Below are 20,563 nucleotides of genomic sequence, written 5' to 3'. Positions count from 1 at the left end.
TAGTTGTATTATACCCTGGAAGACACAGACAGACCAAGAGCTGCACTATCAGCTGTTAGTGAATGTGAATGAATGTAGCCAAAGCAATGTAACTAGGTTAATTAACAACACAAAGAATGGACTAACAGTAAAAACTAATCAATATAAACCCACTAAATGTGACCAAAGTTTGTGAAGGTAAAGTAACATGAGCTGCAGCAGTTGTTGTTGTTGTTATAGGAAATATCCCAATAACTGTCATATAAACAAGGTTTATCTAATCAGAAGTTTACATCAACAAGAAGAGAAAAACATTCACTGAAGGCAGCAAAAGACAGCAGAGGAAACATGCTAGAAATATTGTTATCAGACTTTGCTTAAATGTAACAGTATACCACAGGATAGGCATAATGCAGGTCAGAAGAAAGCACACACAAAGCAGGTTTTGATTGTATTATATCGGATGTTGCTACAATGTGACTGCTTTGTGTTCCTCTGCCCGGGCTTCAGCATAAAAACACTGAAACTACTTTAATTTAATCTGTGTAATTCACCCCTGAGGCCTCCTATAAGCTTCGACTGAACTCTGGAATGTATTTTGGCACATGAACAAGGATTGTGAATCTTCCATTTTCATTATCAGTGACAGCCACCACTTATCCACAGCTTGATGTTCTTCAGGAAACAAACAATGCTCTACAACATTCTTCAAAACATACTTATAACAAAAAGGTATGTAAAAGCTGCCAATTACTTTCTGTTCTTAGGAAAACAAGCACTGCTTAACAACAAACACCAATCAGCCATAGCATTATGAGAACTGAAGTGAATAATCCTGACTATCTGGTTATCATGGCACCTGTCAGTGGATGGGGTATATTAGGCAGCAAGTGAACATTTTGTCCGCAAGTAGATAGATAGATAGATAGATAGATAGATAGATAGATAGATAGATAGATAGATAGATAGATAGATAGATACTTTATTCATCCCCAAGGGGAAATTCACAGTTTCCAGCAGTATCCACAAGCTGATAATAATAATAATAATAATAATAATAATAACAAGAGGAGGTCAATTTAGAAGAACTAATAGAATAAAGTAGAATAAATAGCTAAATAACGAGCATGGGGCTAGTGTCCTAAGGTGCATGGTCAAATCCAGTGTTTGAAAGGCCTAAGGTGCATAAGTAGTGTCAGTCAGTCAGTAGTCACACAATGCAGGGTGCACTGCGTTAGGTGGTATAGTTATGATTGATGTGTTAGAAGCTCCAATTGCTGAAAAAGTTAATGCTGGTTCTGATAGAAAGGTGTCAGAACACACAGTGCATCGCAGTTTGTTGCGTATGAGGCTGCATACGGCTGATTAGTGTACTTCAAAGCAGGCTCATGACAAAAAGATATGTAATTTGTGACACACAAAGCACAAACAGCAGGGGAGTTCTTCTTGGGTGCACGACTGGATTAGAAAAACCCTTTTTAAAAAATTAAATATAGTAAAATGTTGAGAGCACAGATGTCTGCTGAGCTGTCTCTCTGCACACACCAAGATCATTTTAATACAATTAATAACCGGCACCACAACATCTTCCCTGGTTTTACTTGTTTACCACCACTTGCATGGAAATAGATTTCCTTGATAAGAACATTGTTATCTCAGCCAAAAAACTAGTTTGACCACTTTTACCTCAATGAAAAGTATCATCTAATTAAGATGTTATTAGGACGCTCATACAGTACGTCTTCTGGCTTAATTTGTCCATATATACATTTGTTATGTTTGATTTTCTGTCCTTAAACGATCAGTATGTAGGATTTAGTGGCATCTAGTAGTTAAGTTGCAGATTGCAACCAACTGAAACCTGTTTACGTCTGCGTTTGACTACCTGGGAATGAGAACGGGCTGTGAAGCGTGTAGGAGAAACTATGGTGGCTGTGAAACTCGCTAAAGTTTCTATCTACAGTTCGTGGTTGTATCTATCTATCTATCTATCTATTGTATGTGGTGTGGTTTTGGCCACTTCTTGCATTCTTTAGCAACACTTCCATGGAAGAAATGTTTCCTGATAACTGATAACTGATGGGGATTACGTGCTGCAAAGCAACATGTATCATTGTCTCATGCAATATGTGAGCAGTGTGCACTTGTCATACTTGTTGGAAGGCTGGAGAGTTCGATTTTGAATAACTCAGAGAGACAAGGCTTGTGAACAATGGCAGGTAAGATGTAACTGTTAACCATATAGGCATGATTTGTGCATGATTCAAATATGTCATCTTTAGTTCCTATCCTTTGAATTACCTAATTATTTATGCTTCATATGGTATGTTATACTCTAGATAAGGAGCTTGCCACAGTGAGGAAAAAGTTTGTGAACATGGCATCCAAAGAACTTGTCAGTCAGCTCCTGGACGACATTTTAGAGGATGGTATCTTGAACGATGGGGAGAAAGATTCAGTGCTTGAGGAGAACCTTAGCAGAGCAGACAAGGCACGACTTCTCCTTGACACGGTGAAGAGGAAAGGAGCCAAAGCCAGCAAGAAGATGATCGACCACATCGAACACAGAGACCCTACACTTTACTCTGAACTGGGTCTATCCTGTGGTCAACGTGCTCCACCAGGTGAGCATATTCAACTGATATTATACTTTAACACCTTAATTAATACAAGTGCATACAGAAACAGAAGTGTATCATTTTTAACAGAAATATATTTGTGTTCCCAGCTGCAGAGCCCCAGATGAAATGGTCGACTTTGCTCATCCCTACCACCGATGCATTCTGGACAGAAAAACAAAAAGATACACATGTTAGTAATTCAATAAAGCCATATCAAGTATCTTGCATGGTGTCGGTTCACAGATTTATCCCCAGACAGGCAGTGGGAACAATCGGGAAAATTTGTTTTACTGCAATAAGAGTATTAAATTGGTTCCTCCAATTTACATATTTCCTGTAAATGATGTTGTAAAATTTGTTTAACGTTCTCCCTTTAAATTTGTTTTTTCAGATTTACCGTGTGACAGACCAGTCCATTAGGAATCGTGTGGCCCTGCTCATCACTAACATGATATTTGCTAATCAGAACTTAAACAGATATGGAGCTGAGAAAGACGAGCAGAACATGGAGAAACTGCTCACAGATCTGGGATACGAGGTGGTGAAATACACAAACCTCACAGGAAAGGTACTTTATAATCACAGTTGGGATTCTTTATTTTAATATAATCCAATAACTATACTGTTAAAATATAGTCAGTGGGCGAAGTATCACAATATTAAAGTTACGTAACTTGATTACTTTCTGTTACTGTCAGATTACCTCAACACCAAGTATTCAAATAAATACAAGAGAAAAGAAATATCAATAAGAAGTATAAATGTAAGTGTATTCTATAAGAGTTTAGATTCAAAATGTGTCCTCTGTTCAGTGTATTTCTAAAGAACACCCAATGTATTTTGAAATTGTAATCCTGATTACATGATTGCATTTTTTTTTTTGTAACTGTAAAGGACTACAGTTACCTTCTTTTTGTATCCAGATTACATAATCTAGTTACTTAGTTAGTTATAATGTAACAAAGAAGAAAAACTCTGCACACTAGGCTTCAAATAAAGGTTTTTATTCTCTTTTTTCATATTTGTCTGTCCCACAGAGTTGCCCTATGATGGGTGTGATTGTCCTGCACTAGAATATATTTTTGCCAGGATGTGCATAGACCTGGTTTCTGTTCTGTATGTATAAATAGAGGAAAGAAAATCATCTGAATTTCTGGTCTCACAGGACATTGATGATGCCATGACTAGATTCTCTAAACATCCAAAACTCAGGGAGACTGACAGTGTGTTGGTGGTTATCATGTCTCATGGGAAACTGGGAGCTGTCCTCGGTGTGAACTACGCAGAGGATAATCCAGATGAGTTCCCCATCAACAACATTTACGATCATTTGGGCTCAAAGAAATGTCCAGCGCTGTTGAACAAACCCAAGATCATCATCATCCAGGCCTGCAGAGGAGGTAATTCTCTCTTCTCTGATTTACTCTTACATATAAACCAAACATCACAACTTGCACTCCATTAAAAGTATGCCACATGTGTTTCAGAGGCGGGAGGAGCAGTACTTGTTAGTGATAGCGTCAAACCAGCTGTGGTCTGTGATGATGTGAATCAGCCGTTTCCATTGTTCTCTGCTGGTTACGACAACATAGTGGATGATGCTTTGCATTGCGTACACAAAGAAAAAGACTTTATTTCTCTTCTCTCCAGCACTCCTGGTGAGTTAACTTTAATATTATCACATCTTATTCTCTAGCTCAATGAAGAAATGTTAAGAATAGTTACCTTATGTAATAAAAAAGACATATATTTTCTGTTTCTGTATTTTTTTCCTCCAGATACTGTCTCATACAGACAACCCGATAGTGGGTCTTTTCTTATCAAGTATATTGTCGAGGTATTCTACACCTGTGCACATAACGATGATGTTGAAGAACTCTTCAGAAAAGTAAGTTTTCCGAGTGCAAACTGTCGTGGGATTGAAACATGCATGCACACCAGGATATGGTTTAATTTAATGCACTGCTTCAATCTCACAGGTCATGCAACGCTTTGAAGACTTTAACATAAACCCTTCTCTCAAACAAATGCCAACCAAAGACAGATGCACTCTGACAAAGCGCTTCTACCTCTGTCCAGGCCACTGAGAAAGGATTGAGTGTTGGTTAATACAAACTTGATGTCTTTACATTAGGCTCACTGTGCTTTAAGATGAACTAGTTGGTGAATAGATCAAACTTTGTTTTCCATTTACTTAAATCATTGCATTTATATTTTTATATATCTGACAGTGTGACACTTCTATACTTTGTGTATATTGTTGAAAAGAGTTATTTTTAGCTATTGGAAGTGGACAGTACAAGTATAGTACAGTTTTTGTGTGTTTGGGTACTTGTGTTTTTCCATGTTTATTGCTTTATATAGAGGAACGTAGTGTACTTTTTACAATCAGTACTTTAATCTGACAGATGATAACTATTACTTTGCAGATTATACATACAACATATACAGTCGATTTATAAAATACACTACAAAACAATGTTTCAGAATAAACTACTCAACAGTGTGTGTAGTTGTTTGGAACAACAATGAACAATTAAATGCTGTTTGTGTAATAACAATCCAAATATAGCTTTTAAGTCATGATGATTAATTTAACTTTTCATACTTCATGTACATTTTTCTGAGGATTCTGCTGTACTTTTACTTAAGTAACATTCTTCACGCAGGACTTTTAGTTGTAATGGAGTATTTTTAATTGGTGACATTTCTACTTTTACTTGTGTATAGGATGTAAACACTTCTGCCACCACTGGTTAAGGGGATTTGAAGGAATCAGTCTATACTTACGGTGTTACTTGTTGTAACTCTGGTAGCTCACCTAGTAGAAAGTGCTTCCTGTGTACAGAGGTCCTTGCTGCAGGTTTGATTTCAACCTGTGGCCTTTTGCTGCATGTCATCCCCCTTTCTTTATCCCCTTTGCACAGGAAGTCAGTCAATTAAGGGAATTTGGGATCCATTTAGCATCTTAACAATACAATATGTGTTTGCTTTTGCCTATGATCCAAACTCCTGTTGTAAACGATAATGGGACAATAAAATACTATAAATAAATGTGTTTATTTGAAACAAACATGTTGTTAAATCTCAGTGGGTATGAGACTAGATGAGGAAGTAAATGTTCTGTGTGTTTTCACTTTGAGAAAAGAGGAACTTTAGACCGGTTGATGGTAAGTAATGTGCCAAAAGGACATAGTTGCCCAACCAAAATGGGAATTACAGAAGATGACTGAAAATCACTACACTTATAAGCGGGAATGAGGGACATTAGGAATTAGGGATGTAGAAATAGGGACAGTGAAAAGACATTTCCAATAAAACACACCAACTAAAGCAAATTAATTGTTATAATGTATCTCTCTCCGTGACAGACAAACAGCCTTCAAAATAAAATATGAGCTTTAGTACATACAACATATACATTGTTGTGCCGGGGTCGATTTTCCTGAATCTCTACAGATGCATTGACAAGTGTAAAGTTACTAAGACCCAGGTTTAATGGACTTAATGGACATCCTGTGAAAGCACTGACAAAGCAATGCACAAACTCTTAATGTGATTTTTCAGACAAACTTTACTTGAAAAAACAAACTCAAATCAAACAAACAAAACCATATCATCACAATACAACACAAAGGCAACAAGTTGAGTAGGCAACATGGTAAACATGGTTGCAGTCTGTGCATGTCAGATGTGTCGCCAGGAAACTGATGTGACAGCGTTTTTAACGGGGTTCATTGAGTTCATGCTGACGCTTTTACCGCCTCATCAAGTTCACTCATACAAATAAATACAGAAGTAGCTTGACAGAAGGATATACTCTGTTTAAAGCTCAGGGGGTTTATAAAATGACATAAAACAACAAGGGTTTGTCACTTACAATCCAGATTTATCAATCCAACCAGACTATTTAACAGCTTATTTGAACATACTGGCAGTGTTAGAGAGCTTTATATCAGTTTACACTTTATACAAAACAAAGACACAGGTGGCTAGAAACAAGCACGCATCTTCTCCCATGACTGGCACTCAGCACGTTCAAACATGTAGCTACAAATGAACACGCACATATTCTCTGCATGCACGCATTCACACCCAACACTGGAGCAAAGGTCAGAAATGCTGCACAATTGGTAAGGCCAGATGAAGTTAAGTACATTGTTTTTAGGAACTACAGGAGATGACGTTTGAAAAGTTTGGCAGTGTGATGATTTTACGAGCAAAATATCCAACGTGTCTCCTTTTCCCCTTTTGCAAATAGAAAACAAACACCACTTTACAGTGAACTAAACCATGCGAGGGAGGTAGAGGACATCAGAGAGAGAAAACAAAAAGACTATAAAAGATAAAGGTGTAAATAAATGCTTATAGATAACGTGGCTTTTGAAAACACTGCAGATTAGTGGTCACTTTGCCTGTACAACACAAAATAGACATTAAAACTGAATAAGTGTCATATTCGGAAGTTGGAATGTATTAGTATAGTGGTACATGTCATTGTGTAACTTTTTCATTCAAGAATTCACTTTTGGAAACATCATATCGTTGACAACACTCAACACTCAGATAAACAGTTTGCAGCACCACACGTTTACAAAATAGCAACTCATGCGAAAACACCTCTGGCCCTGTACACCGCGTGTAAAATGTGTCGTACAGTATGTTACGCACCTTGCACTAAACATGTGATAGATTGCATTCATGAGACCAGGAAACTGAAAATGTGAATCTGTAGTGTTTTTGCTCTGTTGTGTGTGCGGCTGTGTGTCTTTTAGTGTGACTGTGGTTGAGGTTTAGGCCAGCATTCCCCCAACGCTGGAAGCAATGACAATTCCCAGAACCACACAGCATATAATTATAATAATTTTCTTCTGTATGGTAACAACAACAGATAAATCCAAGGCAGCAAATGGGGAACAGAGGAAAACATGTTAAAAAATATGACTTTAAAACATTACAGTATTTACAATAATGAGAACAAAATGCAGTTTAGAATGATGTTGTTGGATTAAGACTGCGATTTAGAAGCAATCAACCAATCAATCAATCAATCAATCAATCAATCAGTCAATCATTCAATCAATCAATCTCTGGTTACTGCATTTTGTTCATTCCACATTAAACAACATGCAGTACATTCACACATGCCACAAACTCATTCTCAAATTTAAAGCCACCATGTGCAGAATGTGGGAACCCGCAATTTCGGCGCCATCTGGTGGTAGCACCGCAGAGGGTTATGTGGCGGACAGCAATGCATGCAGCAATCTCCTGAAAGACCTTAAAGGACCAGTGTGTAGCAGTTTAAGGGTATCTAAAGGTGAAACTGCAGTATGTAACTAACTGAACACTGCACGCGTCTATATCTGACAACCTGGGAATGAGAACAGGCTACAGCCAGTGTTTGGTTTGTCCATTCTGGGCTACTGTAGAGACAAGACAGACTCCATTAAAGGTGACGTGCATCATCTGTAGGCTCTAAGGTAACAAAAACACAGTGTTTCTTATATTGATTATACATTAATGAAAACATAGCTATAGATATTATATTCCATTTCTGCCAATAGAGCCTCCTAAAAGTTACACACTGGACCTTCAAAGCATATTGACTGCGCTGATGTTCACCTGGATTATTTCCTTTTTCTTCAAAAAGCCACACAGTGACTTTAAAGCAACTTTAAATTGTAAAACATGTCTTTGGAATATTCATTCCTCTACATGAGTTCATGTCCAACATTTAAACCCCGAGGAATCTACAGTCTCCTTTAATTAAAAGAACAGCTCAACACTTATTTGCCTTTAGCTGATAGTTAGATGAAAGGATCGATACCACTTTCTGGTTAGCTTAGCTTAGCATAAGAAAGAAACCACACAGATGCAAACCTGGAAGCTAGAAAACCTTTTTGGTTTATACACTAATTTTCAGAGGGCGGCCTATTGGGGTCCAGTGTCTAGTTCTTTTAAGAAGATCTGTAGGGTTTATGTACTGGACTACTTTTCTTGGCCGGGAACATGCTCAGACATATTATGGGTGAGGAGCTCAAGCAGAAAAAAATGGCACCCCTCACATAAGTTACATACATCTTTTACTTAGGCTTACATTTATCATAAAGACTGATCAACAACAACAAAGACAACAGTGTCACATTCTGCATGCTTTAGTGGGCCATAAAATAATTAACCATTCAGCGATATGGGGCACCCAATTGGATTAATTTACAGTTCATCAGACCACAGATGAGACAAGAACTAAGTTGGAAAAACGATACATGTTGTCAGAGTGCAGTGTTTCTGGGGACCGGGCCTCACTAATTACTGTACAATTAACTCTGGCTCCTCAGTACTCCTAATAGCATTTTCAAGAATCCACTGTGTCTGAATGAAAACAACCAATCAGAGCTGAGACGGATAGTTCCTTTCAAGCACAACGGACAAGCTATAGTGGCTGTGAAACACTTGAAAAACACCCCTATCTAGTGCCAGTGTTTGGTTTGTCCCTTCGGGGCTACTTTAGAAACATGGTGGTTCAACATGGCGGCCTCCAAGAAAGGCAAGCCATCTGTAGATATAGGTCTCATTCTAAAGTAACAAAAACATTACGATTCTTATTTTCAGGTGATTATACCCTAATGAAAACATAGTTAGATTACATTAATATCATCATATGTCACACCATTAAACTTGCAGACTTCCTGGTCAATTTTCTTTTGCACATTTGTGTACAGCTCTTTACTCATTTATTGTATCCGGCCATTTGTACATATTCTCACACTCTTTATATTTGTATATAGAAGCTTTATATTTTTCTACACTTGATTGTGATTCTTATTCACCAATGTACCAAGGCAAATTCCTTGTATAAGAAATAGAGGAAAATGTATTGCAAAAGGGGCACTTATCTAGTAAAAGGCCAAAAGAGCAGGTGCTTGAGCACCACCTGAGGTCTATCTGTGTAGTGACTTCCTGGAATATTGTCATCAACATTAATCAGCAGAAGTGACTGTGGCAGACCAAGAAATAGTCCAGAAACATAATCCCAAAAAAAACACAACTTGCTATATATATATATATATATATATATATATATATATATTTTTTTTTTTATTTTATTTTATTTTTTTTTTTTTTATCGATCCCCTCGTTCACTCCCAGCAAGCAAATAAGTGTATTTCCCAAATTAGCAAAATATTCCTTTAAAGCTATAAAAACAGGCAAAGTTTATATTTTTTTTAAGAATTATGGACTCATAAAACATTATCAGGGTCCTCGGATACATCTGTGAGTATGTGAGAGGCTGACGGTTTATTTTGATTATCAGTTAACATAACCACACAGATTTGAGTTTGTAGAAAAACATGCAAAGTTCTTCAACAGGCAGCAGAACATGCACATGACAGCGGTATGTGTATCATGTCACAGACACAAAGCCCACATTGGTTCCTCAGTGTTTTTGACTGTTTAGTTTAGAAAAAGTGAAATAATGCATTTAAAAGTTAAAACATTGCCTTCAGAGCAGTAATGCAAGTCTGCTTCCTACTTCACAAGCAGTTACTGATTGCACAATGCATAGCCCACTATACAGTACATATTATCAGTCGAACACGTGACCCTAAGAGGGAGGCATCATTTCCTGCCCTGTCTGCACAGTTGGGATTTCTTATGGTCCTAACTGAGTCCAATTGCGAGGGAAATAATGAGGACGGTGAGACATACTGCAACACAACATCCTATCAGGATCTTCTTCTGGATGTGGGGAAAGGGGAGGGGAAACAATAAAGGCAAGGTTTTAGATAATGATTAAGGCGATTTGTGAGATAAAGAATGAGAAACAGACAAGGAAAGAGAGGAAGAAAGGAAGAGAAAGATAGAAACTTCGTTGTTCTTTGATTAGAAATGGGTAGCCATAGTTTCATGTGGGTTGCGAGGCCTGCTTGAATTTAAGGCAAATAAGAAAACTAAATGGAAAATATAGACAGTACGGTCGTGTGATGTATGAAATTCTTTCACCTTTGAGTGCTATTATAGATTTTAACCAAGAGGTGGCAGAGTTGCTCCACTGTGGTGCAGGTTGTTAAACGAAAGAAGCATAGTGAATAACCCACCATGAAAAGACCGGTGTTTCCCAGTAGTTTTTCTCTGCTGTACCCAATCAAGCCAGTAAAATGAGCTCAAGTCGGGGTGTAGTGGGGGATAAACTCAAAAAAACTCAGTTTATCCACCTCTTTGAAATGAGAGAGTTTACTAATCTATTTTCAGATAACTATATCAGTCAATGAGGGGAAACAAGGTGGTTAAACTACAGTTTACTCACCTCTTTATTTACAGAGAGATGTTCCGAATCTTTTGAACACATTACATAAACTGGAGACTATTCATCATTTAAAATTGGATGTTGTTACAATGTTGTTGTTGTTTTCTATACAAGAAGATCCTGGAATCATCAATGAAGACGATATCACTCTCATAAAAGCTGAAGCCAGCAGCAGGTTAGTTTAACTTAGCATAAAGACTGGAAACAGGGGGTAACAGCTAGCCTGGCTCTGTCTGAAGATAACAAAATACACTCACCAGCACACCCAGTTCACTAACTATCTATGATGACTGAAATGTGAAAATGGTTTTAACATGTAAGTATTGAGAGAGCTGGAGTTTGCAGTTACCACAAGCTGAACATTTGAATCATTTATCCATTACTTCTAGCTATATATTTTCATGTCTCTGCTTTCTAGCCACCAGGTTTCCCAACTCTCAGCAGCAGGTGGTGTTCAGGTGTTACAGCAGTGTACTGTGAAGTCTAGCTCCTAGTTTATTGGATATTGTCACAATAATTATACTCAAGATCAGCCTCACACCAATTTGTAATCCTATCTGTGAGAATATGTCAAATACGCTCACAACACTCATGCTCCACATGCAGAATGTATGACAGGTGAGCATGCACACACACTGAAACAGTTACAGTTACACAACTACAATATATACATGCAATGCTTCAAAAGTTATCTATCATTTTTTCACGTGATAGCATGTTTGTGTACATGCATTGTTTTGTTGTTTACGTGACTCACCCTCCGGGCTTTACTCTGGTATTTAACCGCCTTCTTAGTGTCTGATACTGCCCTCTCCACATAGTCTACTGAGTGCTCCACATTGTACTCTATGCGGTCTATCATTTCCCCCTAGGAGAGGTTAGTTACAGAGGAGGTGTGGAAGACATGAAGGCAGGAAGAAGAAAGAGGGAGGCAGATGTGGAGGCAGGAGGAGGAGGTTGAGCAGATACAGGTGGAGAGGAGGAGGGATAAAGGGAAGGAACAGTGGGTGAATGACAAAGAGAGAAAAGGGGAAGCAGAAAGGGAGAAAGGAAAGAGGAAAAAAAGAGAAATAATGAGTCACTTTGATGAATGTGTGAATCTCACCCGTTTGCCGGTCTTTTTGAACTTTTGGCATTTTGGGATGGTCTCCTTAGCCTGCTCCACATATTCCTGAGCCTCCAACACCCTCCGTTCAATGTTGTTCACCAGTTCACCCTGCACAAAAACAAGAGACATTGTAGAGGCGAGAGCAGAAATCTGTCTGAACTCAGATGCAGTAACATCTTTAATCACATCAAGAATTAGATTTCATTGATGTGTTTTAACATTTTCCTTCTTACTGACACTTTAATGTATGAAAGAAGTCATTAACCATGTTTAAATCAGCATTCCTCAACAAAGAAAGCCCAATTTCTTAGCATTGACCCAGAATTGTTAAAAAACAAAGAATCAACTTTTTTGCATAAGAGTGAATATTGAGGTAAACCAGATTTGCATGCATGCACTGCTACAATGATTTCAGTATAAAATGATCAAAGGTAAATTACCTTGCTGTATTAGAGCAGTAGCGCTGTTCTCTGTTCTCTAGAGCTTACAGTCATTGTGGTGGTGACAGTGTTGTGTGGTGGAAAAGAAAAAAGAGGGAAAATAGAGTGCAAAGCTGAGAAAGGCAAAATTAACAAACAGACTATTATCTTAATTGACGTGTTAGTTAATTGAATTATTGACATTTAGAGCATCCATATGCGTGACAGGTGAATAAAAGAGTATACACACAAACACACAATACTACTGAATTATTAGACATTTAAACAATTATCACTCCCACATTAAAATTATGAGAGGAAGCCTGTTATTGCATTGTGCTCTCGTTGTAAACAATTTACTTTCATATTAGTCATTCAGCATATTTTCTTATTCATGCGCTCAGATTCACATTTCCATAATTCAGACGGTATTTCTGATGAGTGAAGAAGTTAATCTCTCTGGGGGTTCAGCCCACACACTCATGCAGTCACACATACAGGCATGGCCTAAAGATTTACCTGAAGCTCAACACATTACTTAGAAGAGCAAAGGCAAGTCTTACACTTGAGGATAATTTATAAGTGGCTTTGAGGAAGCTATAAGCTATAAGATACATATCATTGTTCATTTCTCACTGGATGGCATAAAATCCTCAGTACAATGTGCACTATACAACATATCTGTTCTCTAACAGAAAAACATTTCTACCGCAGGGAAACCTAAACTAATCCAAAGCTCCTGTAAAAGTTAAGGTTTGTTTATCATTTAATGCTTTTACAAAACAGCAAATTAACAAAACGCTGTTGAGTTGCCAACTTGAAAGTCCCAAATGTCAGGTTTCTTTACAGCTTGTGAACGCAGCATGATAATTATGTATAAAAAATGGTCTAATGGCAGAAATCCCAAATACAAATAATCACCAAATTCTAATCAACTGATCCTTGAGCCAATAATTATGTGTGCCCCAAATTCTATCTAAATTTACTGAGATATTTTGCAAACAGAAAACCAGATGGAGCTGAAAACATAACCTCCATCCAACTCTGTTGGCATAGATAGGCCAATAGCTATACTAATACACGCTACAACTTTATTATTAAATTAAAATAAAATTAAAAGACTGCCAGTTGCCGTCTGTCTGAAGTGGAGTTATTTTCATGATAGAGAGAAGCAACATTAGCTTTAATGATTGTACCATGGTGAACACAGTGTGCTACTGAACTTCTTGCATAAGCCAGGCCACCCTTTGAAACCACTCACAGTAGGAAATTCTGAGTCTAGAAACTAGAATTGTAACTCTTCTTTATATCGCCCATGTTGGCAGATGGATTGCCAATTTCTGAATGAATTTAGTGTCTGCAGCTTTGTTTTCACATGCATTTGACTGAGCAACACACAGCTGCAGGTACTGAGAGAGGGTCACTGTTTTCACCTGGCTCTCCACCATCATGGCCATGTCCATGAACATGTCGTGAAGCTCTCTGATGCTGTTTTCCAGCTTGATGATCTCAGTGTGCCGCGTCTCGATCTCATTCATAGCTTGCTCAGTGATGTTGTCCATAACGATCTAGGATGTCGTAACAGAAGGAAAGAGTTAGATAAGAGTAGAATTGGATAAAATAAAGGTGCTCTGTGTGGATTTATGTCACATTTGTTGCATCACTTACCCCCGAGGTAAAGATAGCCGGGTTGTCACTCTCCAACATGCTCTCCAGCTCTTCATTTGTTGTGTTTCTCCCAGCTAAAAGGGCAAACACATACCCATAAACATCTATAACAGCAATCATGTTTGTAGGCGTTGCGGAGATTCACCAAGTATGTGACTATTACAGTATATTTAAGCTCAGGTATTAAGAAGTGTAGGTGCATTGTTATTAGATTAAATGGTTACCCTCCTCCTAATGTCAGTCTGACGATTCATTAAAACAAGAGCTGTATACCTCTCTCTTTTCCACATGCTCATTTCCTTTCTATCAATCTCCCTTTTACTGTCTATACTGCATTTTGTACTCCTTATTCTTACATTCTTTCTGAACAGCAGTGGATGTGACGTAAACATAATAGTTTAGCCTGAGCATTAATTGCGGAACAGATGCAGTCATACATAAAGAGCTATTATATCACCATGGATCTGGATTACAAGTGGACACCCTTAACTTTAGAGTCTCCTCGGCTCAAAAATATGTTTTTCTTCTTGTTCCTACAGTTGGATGTTTGAGCTTCACTGTGTAGAATGATGTATGTGCAGAGTCATCTGATGAAAGTCTCTGTGCTCATTGATCGTGATCCTGGTCCAGTATGCAAGTAGGCAAGTGTGATATAGAAGAATTAATCCACCAGTGCACATACACTACATACACTGAGAATGGACTTTACAGTGAAGTAGAAGACATATTGTCTCCAGAAGAAGAACATTTAATGAGGTAGAAGAAGTAGATAACATTTTAAGGATTTTTATGTGGAAATTAAACTTCAATGTGGGAAAAACATATCAACTTTAACTTTCAGTTGATCTGAATAAAAGTGTGTGTTTGTGGATTTGTCAGTGCTTAACTAGGCATAAAATATTCAAATGTTTATGTGAATTCAACCTATAACACAAGGCTCAGTTAGAAATTATGCTGTCCCACCACCACTAGCCTCTGCACTGCAACACCAGACACACCTTCAGTTGTATAAACACTGCCCGGTCCCAACACTCAGAGGTTTGCAGTTCAAATACTACTGAGTACATTTCAGCCTGAAACAGTCTTCTCAGCAGTTCAGAGATCAAACAATTACTTAACCCTTTCCCTTTCCTGTTGGCTAGTCCAGCATGTTTTCCCCCTCCAGATCCAGCTGCTTCTCAAAAAATATGAGGATAATCAAAGTCTGCACTTGAGGTTTCCTCCTCTCTAGATCTATTTATTACAGTGGACTTTAATCATAATTTAAGCTGTAATGGAATATAGCCAGAACTGCTCATGATAAACTACTGCATTGTAGCGTTTGTCCTACATTACCTCTTTCATCCTGTGCATAACATAAGTGTCATTAACCTCTAATACTCTCAGAGGAAGGATCAATGTATACTTTAAATATTTTGTTTGTATTCTATTTTTGAATGGTTCCTTTCTGTCTCTCCAGTTTTTAAAACCTCCAAACTTAATTTTCCTGCCTTTAAAAAGACCAGTAACATATGAAGGGACGCAAAGGTGTAAATATTGAGCCAGATATATCAGTCATGTTTGATCAGAACCGCTTGGGTCATTCTGTAAATCATTTAGGGTTAAAATTGAATACTTAGATAATCTTTTGACATTTCCCCTTCAATAGTCAGAATGGGCAAAACATGAATAAAGTAGCCACATAATCCTTGAGTGTGCAGCTTTAAAGAGTAAATAAACGTTAAGGACATCACTTACTTATTCAGCACTTTATTAAGTTTGCCTCAGTACTCTGTGGCTCCCCCTAACAAACTTTCTATCTCTCTATCTTCTGACCCCGCCTGCACAACAGCACATCCTACTGCTTCTTCCTGCTGATGTGCTTGCTCCTCATCCATCTTTATTTTCCCTGACGGAGTTGTGCTACTTCTTGAACATTCCCCTACACCTACATTAATATTCTCATGTATGAGTGCTGACTCCGCCTGCAGAGCTGCCCCTCCTGGGCTCCATCTCTGCTCCACTGACGCTGTAAGTCACAGTCAGCATCATCTCCAATCTTTCCTTTGCACATTTTAAATCCTCTGTGAGGCTAGATACAGTACGTACTATCTCTGCCCCATAAAGACACAAACTATTACCTGGTGTACAGACTTCTCTCAGTTGTTATGTTTATGTTTTATTGATTATGCTAATCTTATCCAGGCATAATATATTAAAGCCAACAAGAACAAAATTAAGACTTAGAAGAAAAGTAATATACAGCATGTCAAGGAGCAGCAGTTTGATATGAAAGAGAGAAAAAGCAAATATTATAAAATCTTAGCAGTGCAACTACACAAAGTAAAAAAAATAAATAAATACAACATATAATGGCTAAAAATAAATTTCAAAGCTTGTTCTTGTTGTTTTAACCTGGGACAGAAATGTTACTTGCATGTGAACCTAAAGGAAGCCAGTGATTACCAACCTTTCTGGCTTGTGACTCCTTAGAATGAAACGTCTGTTTATGACCCCACATCACAGGTTATGGCCTTAATGTGGACAACAAGAGTCCACAGTTAAACCAGAGTAATTTCTCCTCTCTCATTTGAAGGATTTTATTTGATAACGAGGTTAAAGAACACAGTATTTTACAAGGAAAAAAATCAAACAAATGGAAGAAGTGAAAGGATCAGTGTATAGGATTTAGTGGCATCTAGTGGTGAAGTTTGCAACCAACTGAAACCTCTTGATTCAACCAAGTGCAAAGTAGAAACTACGGTGGCTGCAATACTCATGCTTTGGCACAGGTAGATTCATATTTACCCGACAGACATGAAGGTGGTATCAATGCTGTCATTTAACTCTTGGCAAAAAGCGAATAAGTGTGTTCTCCTAAAATGTTAATGATGAAAACACACCAGACAAATTAATTTTTTACCACCTTTATTAGATGTCACTCTACTTCTTCTCTCTAACAGACATCTAGCTGCTGTGTCTCCCTGGATGTTCTTGAGGCAACTACAAAACCTCTATTCATGACCTAATCAAAGTGTGTGTGTGTGTGTGTGTGAGTATGTGTGTGTGTGTTGTGTTTATATGCGCGATGAAAACTGGTGGCTGGTGTGGGGGGCCTCAGTGGCAGAGCAGGTAGGTTGATGGTGACTGATGATGGTCGAGAGTCAGAGCCAATGATTGCCTTCACGGACAGAATACTGATGAAGCGGCTCTCTAACATTTACCGATGCATGAACGTGCGCCCATGTGTGTTTCAGAGGGCACATTTGTTCATTTCTTTTCTCATACGCCGGGCATATCGTGTCTAATCCAAACGTCATATCCATATTAAACCAATGAATTTCATTTAGTTGTGGTTAAGTGGTCCTGCTGTTTCATTACCGTACTTAAGAATCTACTCATGTTCAGCAATGACATTTTGCAGTTTGACAAATGAGACAAAGAGGACCACGTTCACCACATCTCTGTGATCAATTTCATATTCTCCCTGCCTCTCTGATAATAAATAATCTCTCTATCATTAAGGCTAAAACTACAACATTAAAGAGGGTCAGAGTTAGAGTTGAAGGACATAGATGAGCGACAATGAGTCATGGATAATTGTGAGGGGGAAAAAAAAACAGAAGGCGCTCTGGTTCTACCCTACCCTATTTATCTCACTTCCTACACACACAAATATACACACACACACACACACGCTCCTCATTGGCTTTTTTAAAGCCCTGACAGGCTCAGAGGGAGGCTCTTATTTGTTACCATGGAGACCCAAACCCTGAGAAGCCTAATATGAAGCCAATAAGTCTCACTTCACCCGTAGCATTTATGGTCTATTAAATCATTCATACTATGTTGCTACCAGTAACAGTATTATTTCATTTCCATTGTTATGTAACACAAATGAAGTGAGACCCCCTAGGAACAGAGCGAATGCAGGCGAGGGATTTTTATGGTCCTGTTCGCTGCAATTTCACCTGCAGAGGAATGAGAAAGGCATTTACGGCTTGTTATCTGCACACATATAGGTCAGTCTGTTTGTTATACAGGAAGAATGTGTTGGTGTACATCACTGTCTTTTTCCCTGGCATTGTGAGTCAGGGGAGTGTCCACGGGGAAATAAAACATAACAATTAAATGTCAAAGAGGCCCTGCGATGCCTGTGACCAACATTCCCTCCATCCTGCTGGGCCGGCCTGTCGGCTTGTAGAAGCAAATGGATGTGTGATATTCTGCATTTTCAATCAATGATAAACTGAAATGCTACAGAACTGCCATTGCACTGGCTTTAAATATCAAATGTTTATGTGGCATTGCAGAAATATTCAAACAGATGTGTTACTGTAGTTGAGCTTCAATAACTCTCTCTTTAGAACATGGAAGATACAGTAAAACCCTTTATACATGTTGGGGAACATTTGCTTTCTTGCAGAGAGATAGGATTAATATAACCCTTACATCTGTCTGTTATATATGAAGCCGGAGGCAGCAGACAGTTAATGTTGCAGAAAGATTCAAAGAAAGAGGAAACAGCTAGCCTGGCTCTATCCAAAGGTAAGTAAATCAGTCTACCAGCACCTCTAAATCACACTAATTCACATGTCATATATCTTGTTTGATCATACAAAAAACTAATTGTTCAAATGTCATGTTCTCCAAGAAGATACAACTCCCAGCCAAGAAATCTAAAGTCCACTAATTAATACGTTTTCTCTGGTTTTAAGTTAAATTTCATTTTAAAGGACAGGCCCATCAACTGCCAAAATTATTGGGTTTTTCTTCATTTATAAAGACTTGGGACAATGACAAAATTATATATACCGTATAAATGTATGACACACACACACACACACACACACACACACACACACACACACACACACACACACACAGAAAGTCAGTTTGGTGAGGGGGGATGCACATATATTTGGACTTAGGGTTACTGTGCCTGTGATAGAGACAGTAACTCTGGCATGCTGAGAAAATAGGGGCAAAAATTATTTTTTTGCTGTCTTGACAATTACATGTTACATTGTTACATGTTTACAATATGTCACAGTGTTGCCTTCCTGTTTATTTCATCTCTGTATCCAGAGGCGAACATGAAAGGAGTGAAGCAGGAGAAGAAACATCCATTCTCACTCTGATAAACCAGACTATGTTTCCCTCTGTGTGTGGCACACTCTTATTGATTCACACACAAACAAGTCAAAAGGGTTAGTACAACAGCTCTATTGCCAAATTGGCCTAAAGGAATTAAATTATGTCAGATCCAAATAGAGACTAAACGCAATATGAATGGGAAGAGCTCCAGTGGAGACTTTTTAAATTAAAAAACTGCATTTCTCCCTTTGCCTCGTGCTCATAATTGTCCCTCTCTTCTGTGCTCTTATTCCATCTCCCTGCGTGTCTAATCCCTTCCTTGACGACAGGTGATATCAGCTAAGGCCTCCTGTGACCTCACCAGCTGACTAAATCAAATCCAAATGAATCTGGAGGTGCTCAAGGAAAAAGTGAGTCAGGTGTGTGTTTTTATTCCATAAGGAGGGTCTGTCCTTTGATTAACCCCCAGAACGTACTGTGGGTTATCACTGCTGTTCTTTTCACTGGACCACATTTAGCGTATTCTGGGCAGCACTCACACATATAGACCTGCTGCATGTGTCTGCTCTAAATTGACAGATGGCCAGAGGCTCTCCTCTGCTATTACCACTAAATGAGTCATAGTGTTCTTCTCTGCATGCATATGTGTGTGTGTGTGTGTGTGTGTGTGTGTGTGTGAGTGTGAGTCTGTGTGTGTGTTTATGTGTCTTTGTGTGTAAGGTGACTGTATCACGATGACTGTTAGGGGCAGCTGGCAAGGTGCAGCCTGCCAGGATGCCGTTGCAGAGACCGTGTCATTGTCTGGTCCAGGAGTCCCAGGAGCCTACAGCTAATACCTGTCAAATCATATCACACATACAGTGTGACACGAGTGAGAGGAGCTCAGATCTGAGCTGAAGCAATCTGGCATGTGCATGAATATGGGTGTGGGTGTTGGTGATGTATGTGTTGAGTGAGGACGGTTGTTTTGGTACACTACACCAGACGAATTCAAAATGAAAATATGGATGGGATAAACTGAAAATTGTCTATAAACAAAACGAATTACATAGTCCTCTACAAGTGCCATGGATGAGTTTGTGTGGAGGGTTTTTATAATTAGCTTTTACATGTGTCATGTATTTATTATGTTTTATGTTCAAGTCGGTGTTCTGTATTTTATTTGGCTGAGAGACAGATTTTCCCTTGAGGACAGTAAGTTGAAATGAAGCTGAGGTAAATTATTTTCCAACCAACCTAATTAGAGCCTTTTTTTCATTAATAATAACTGTGTCAGACAGTGAATCACATGAATGCAGAAGAAAATAATGCACTTAATACATTTGTGTAAACCTTGCATGTGGTTTTATAAACCACACTGCATGTCAACTGTTACATACAG

The 20,563-nt window shown here is 38.3% G+C and overlaps 2 protein-coding genes across 6 annotated transcripts in view; one reads left to right on the top strand and one right to left on the bottom strand.

Annotated features, from left to right (window-relative positions):
* The first annotated feature begins 822 nt into the window (after window positions 1-822).
* Window positions 823-5,673, top strand: LOC127363023 (caspase a-like). Of its 2 annotated transcripts, XM_051399438.1 has the most exons (8): window positions 823-2,198; window positions 2,319-2,603; window positions 2,708-2,790; window positions 2,992-3,168; window positions 3,766-4,000; window positions 4,088-4,258; window positions 4,379-4,488; window positions 4,580-5,673. In XM_051399438.1, exons 1-8 carry the CDS (start codon window positions 2,192-2,194, stop codon window positions 4,685-4,687), a joined length of 1,176 nt encoding a protein of 391 aa, XP_051255398.1. In that variant the 5' UTR covers window positions 823-2,191; the 3' UTR covers window positions 4,688-5,673. The 2 variants fall into 2 exon arrangements, with proteins under 2 accessions (XP_051255398.1, XP_051255397.1); XM_051399437.1 differs by lacking the exon at window positions 823-2,198 and having other exon boundaries at window positions 2,205-2,603.
* A 483-nt stretch (window positions 5,674-6,156) lies between these two features.
* Window positions 6,157-20,563, bottom strand: part of stx1a (syntaxin 1A (brain)) — a 58,601-nt gene continuing 44,194 nt past the window's right edge. The window contains exons 7-10 of one of the 4 annotated variants that reach the window (XM_051399445.1): window positions 14,107-14,180; window positions 13,872-14,006; window positions 12,017-12,127; window positions 6,157-10,343 (exon numbers count right to left, since the gene is read on the bottom strand). In XM_051399445.1, coding sequence (XP_051255405.1) covers window positions 10,266-10,343; window positions 12,017-12,127; window positions 13,872-14,006; window positions 14,107-14,180 — 398 coding nt within the window. In that variant the 3' untranslated portion in view covers window positions 6,157-10,265. Of the gene's footprint in view, window positions 10,344-11,668; window positions 11,780-12,016; window positions 12,128-12,459; window positions 12,497-13,871; window positions 14,007-14,106; window positions 14,181-20,563 lie in introns of those variants that run through there. The other 3 variants (XM_051399446.1, XM_051399444.1, XM_051399447.1) reach the window with 3 other exon arrangements.

This window comes from Dicentrarchus labrax, unplaced genomic scaffold, assembly GCF_905237075.1.
Source record: "Dicentrarchus labrax unplaced genomic scaffold, dlabrax2021, whole genome shotgun sequence".
Taxonomy (NCBI): domain Eukaryota; kingdom Metazoa; phylum Chordata; class Actinopteri; family Moronidae; genus Dicentrarchus; species Dicentrarchus labrax.
The sequence above is the reverse complement of the archived record's forward strand: the minus strand, read 5'-3'. Positions and strand labels throughout refer to the sequence as shown.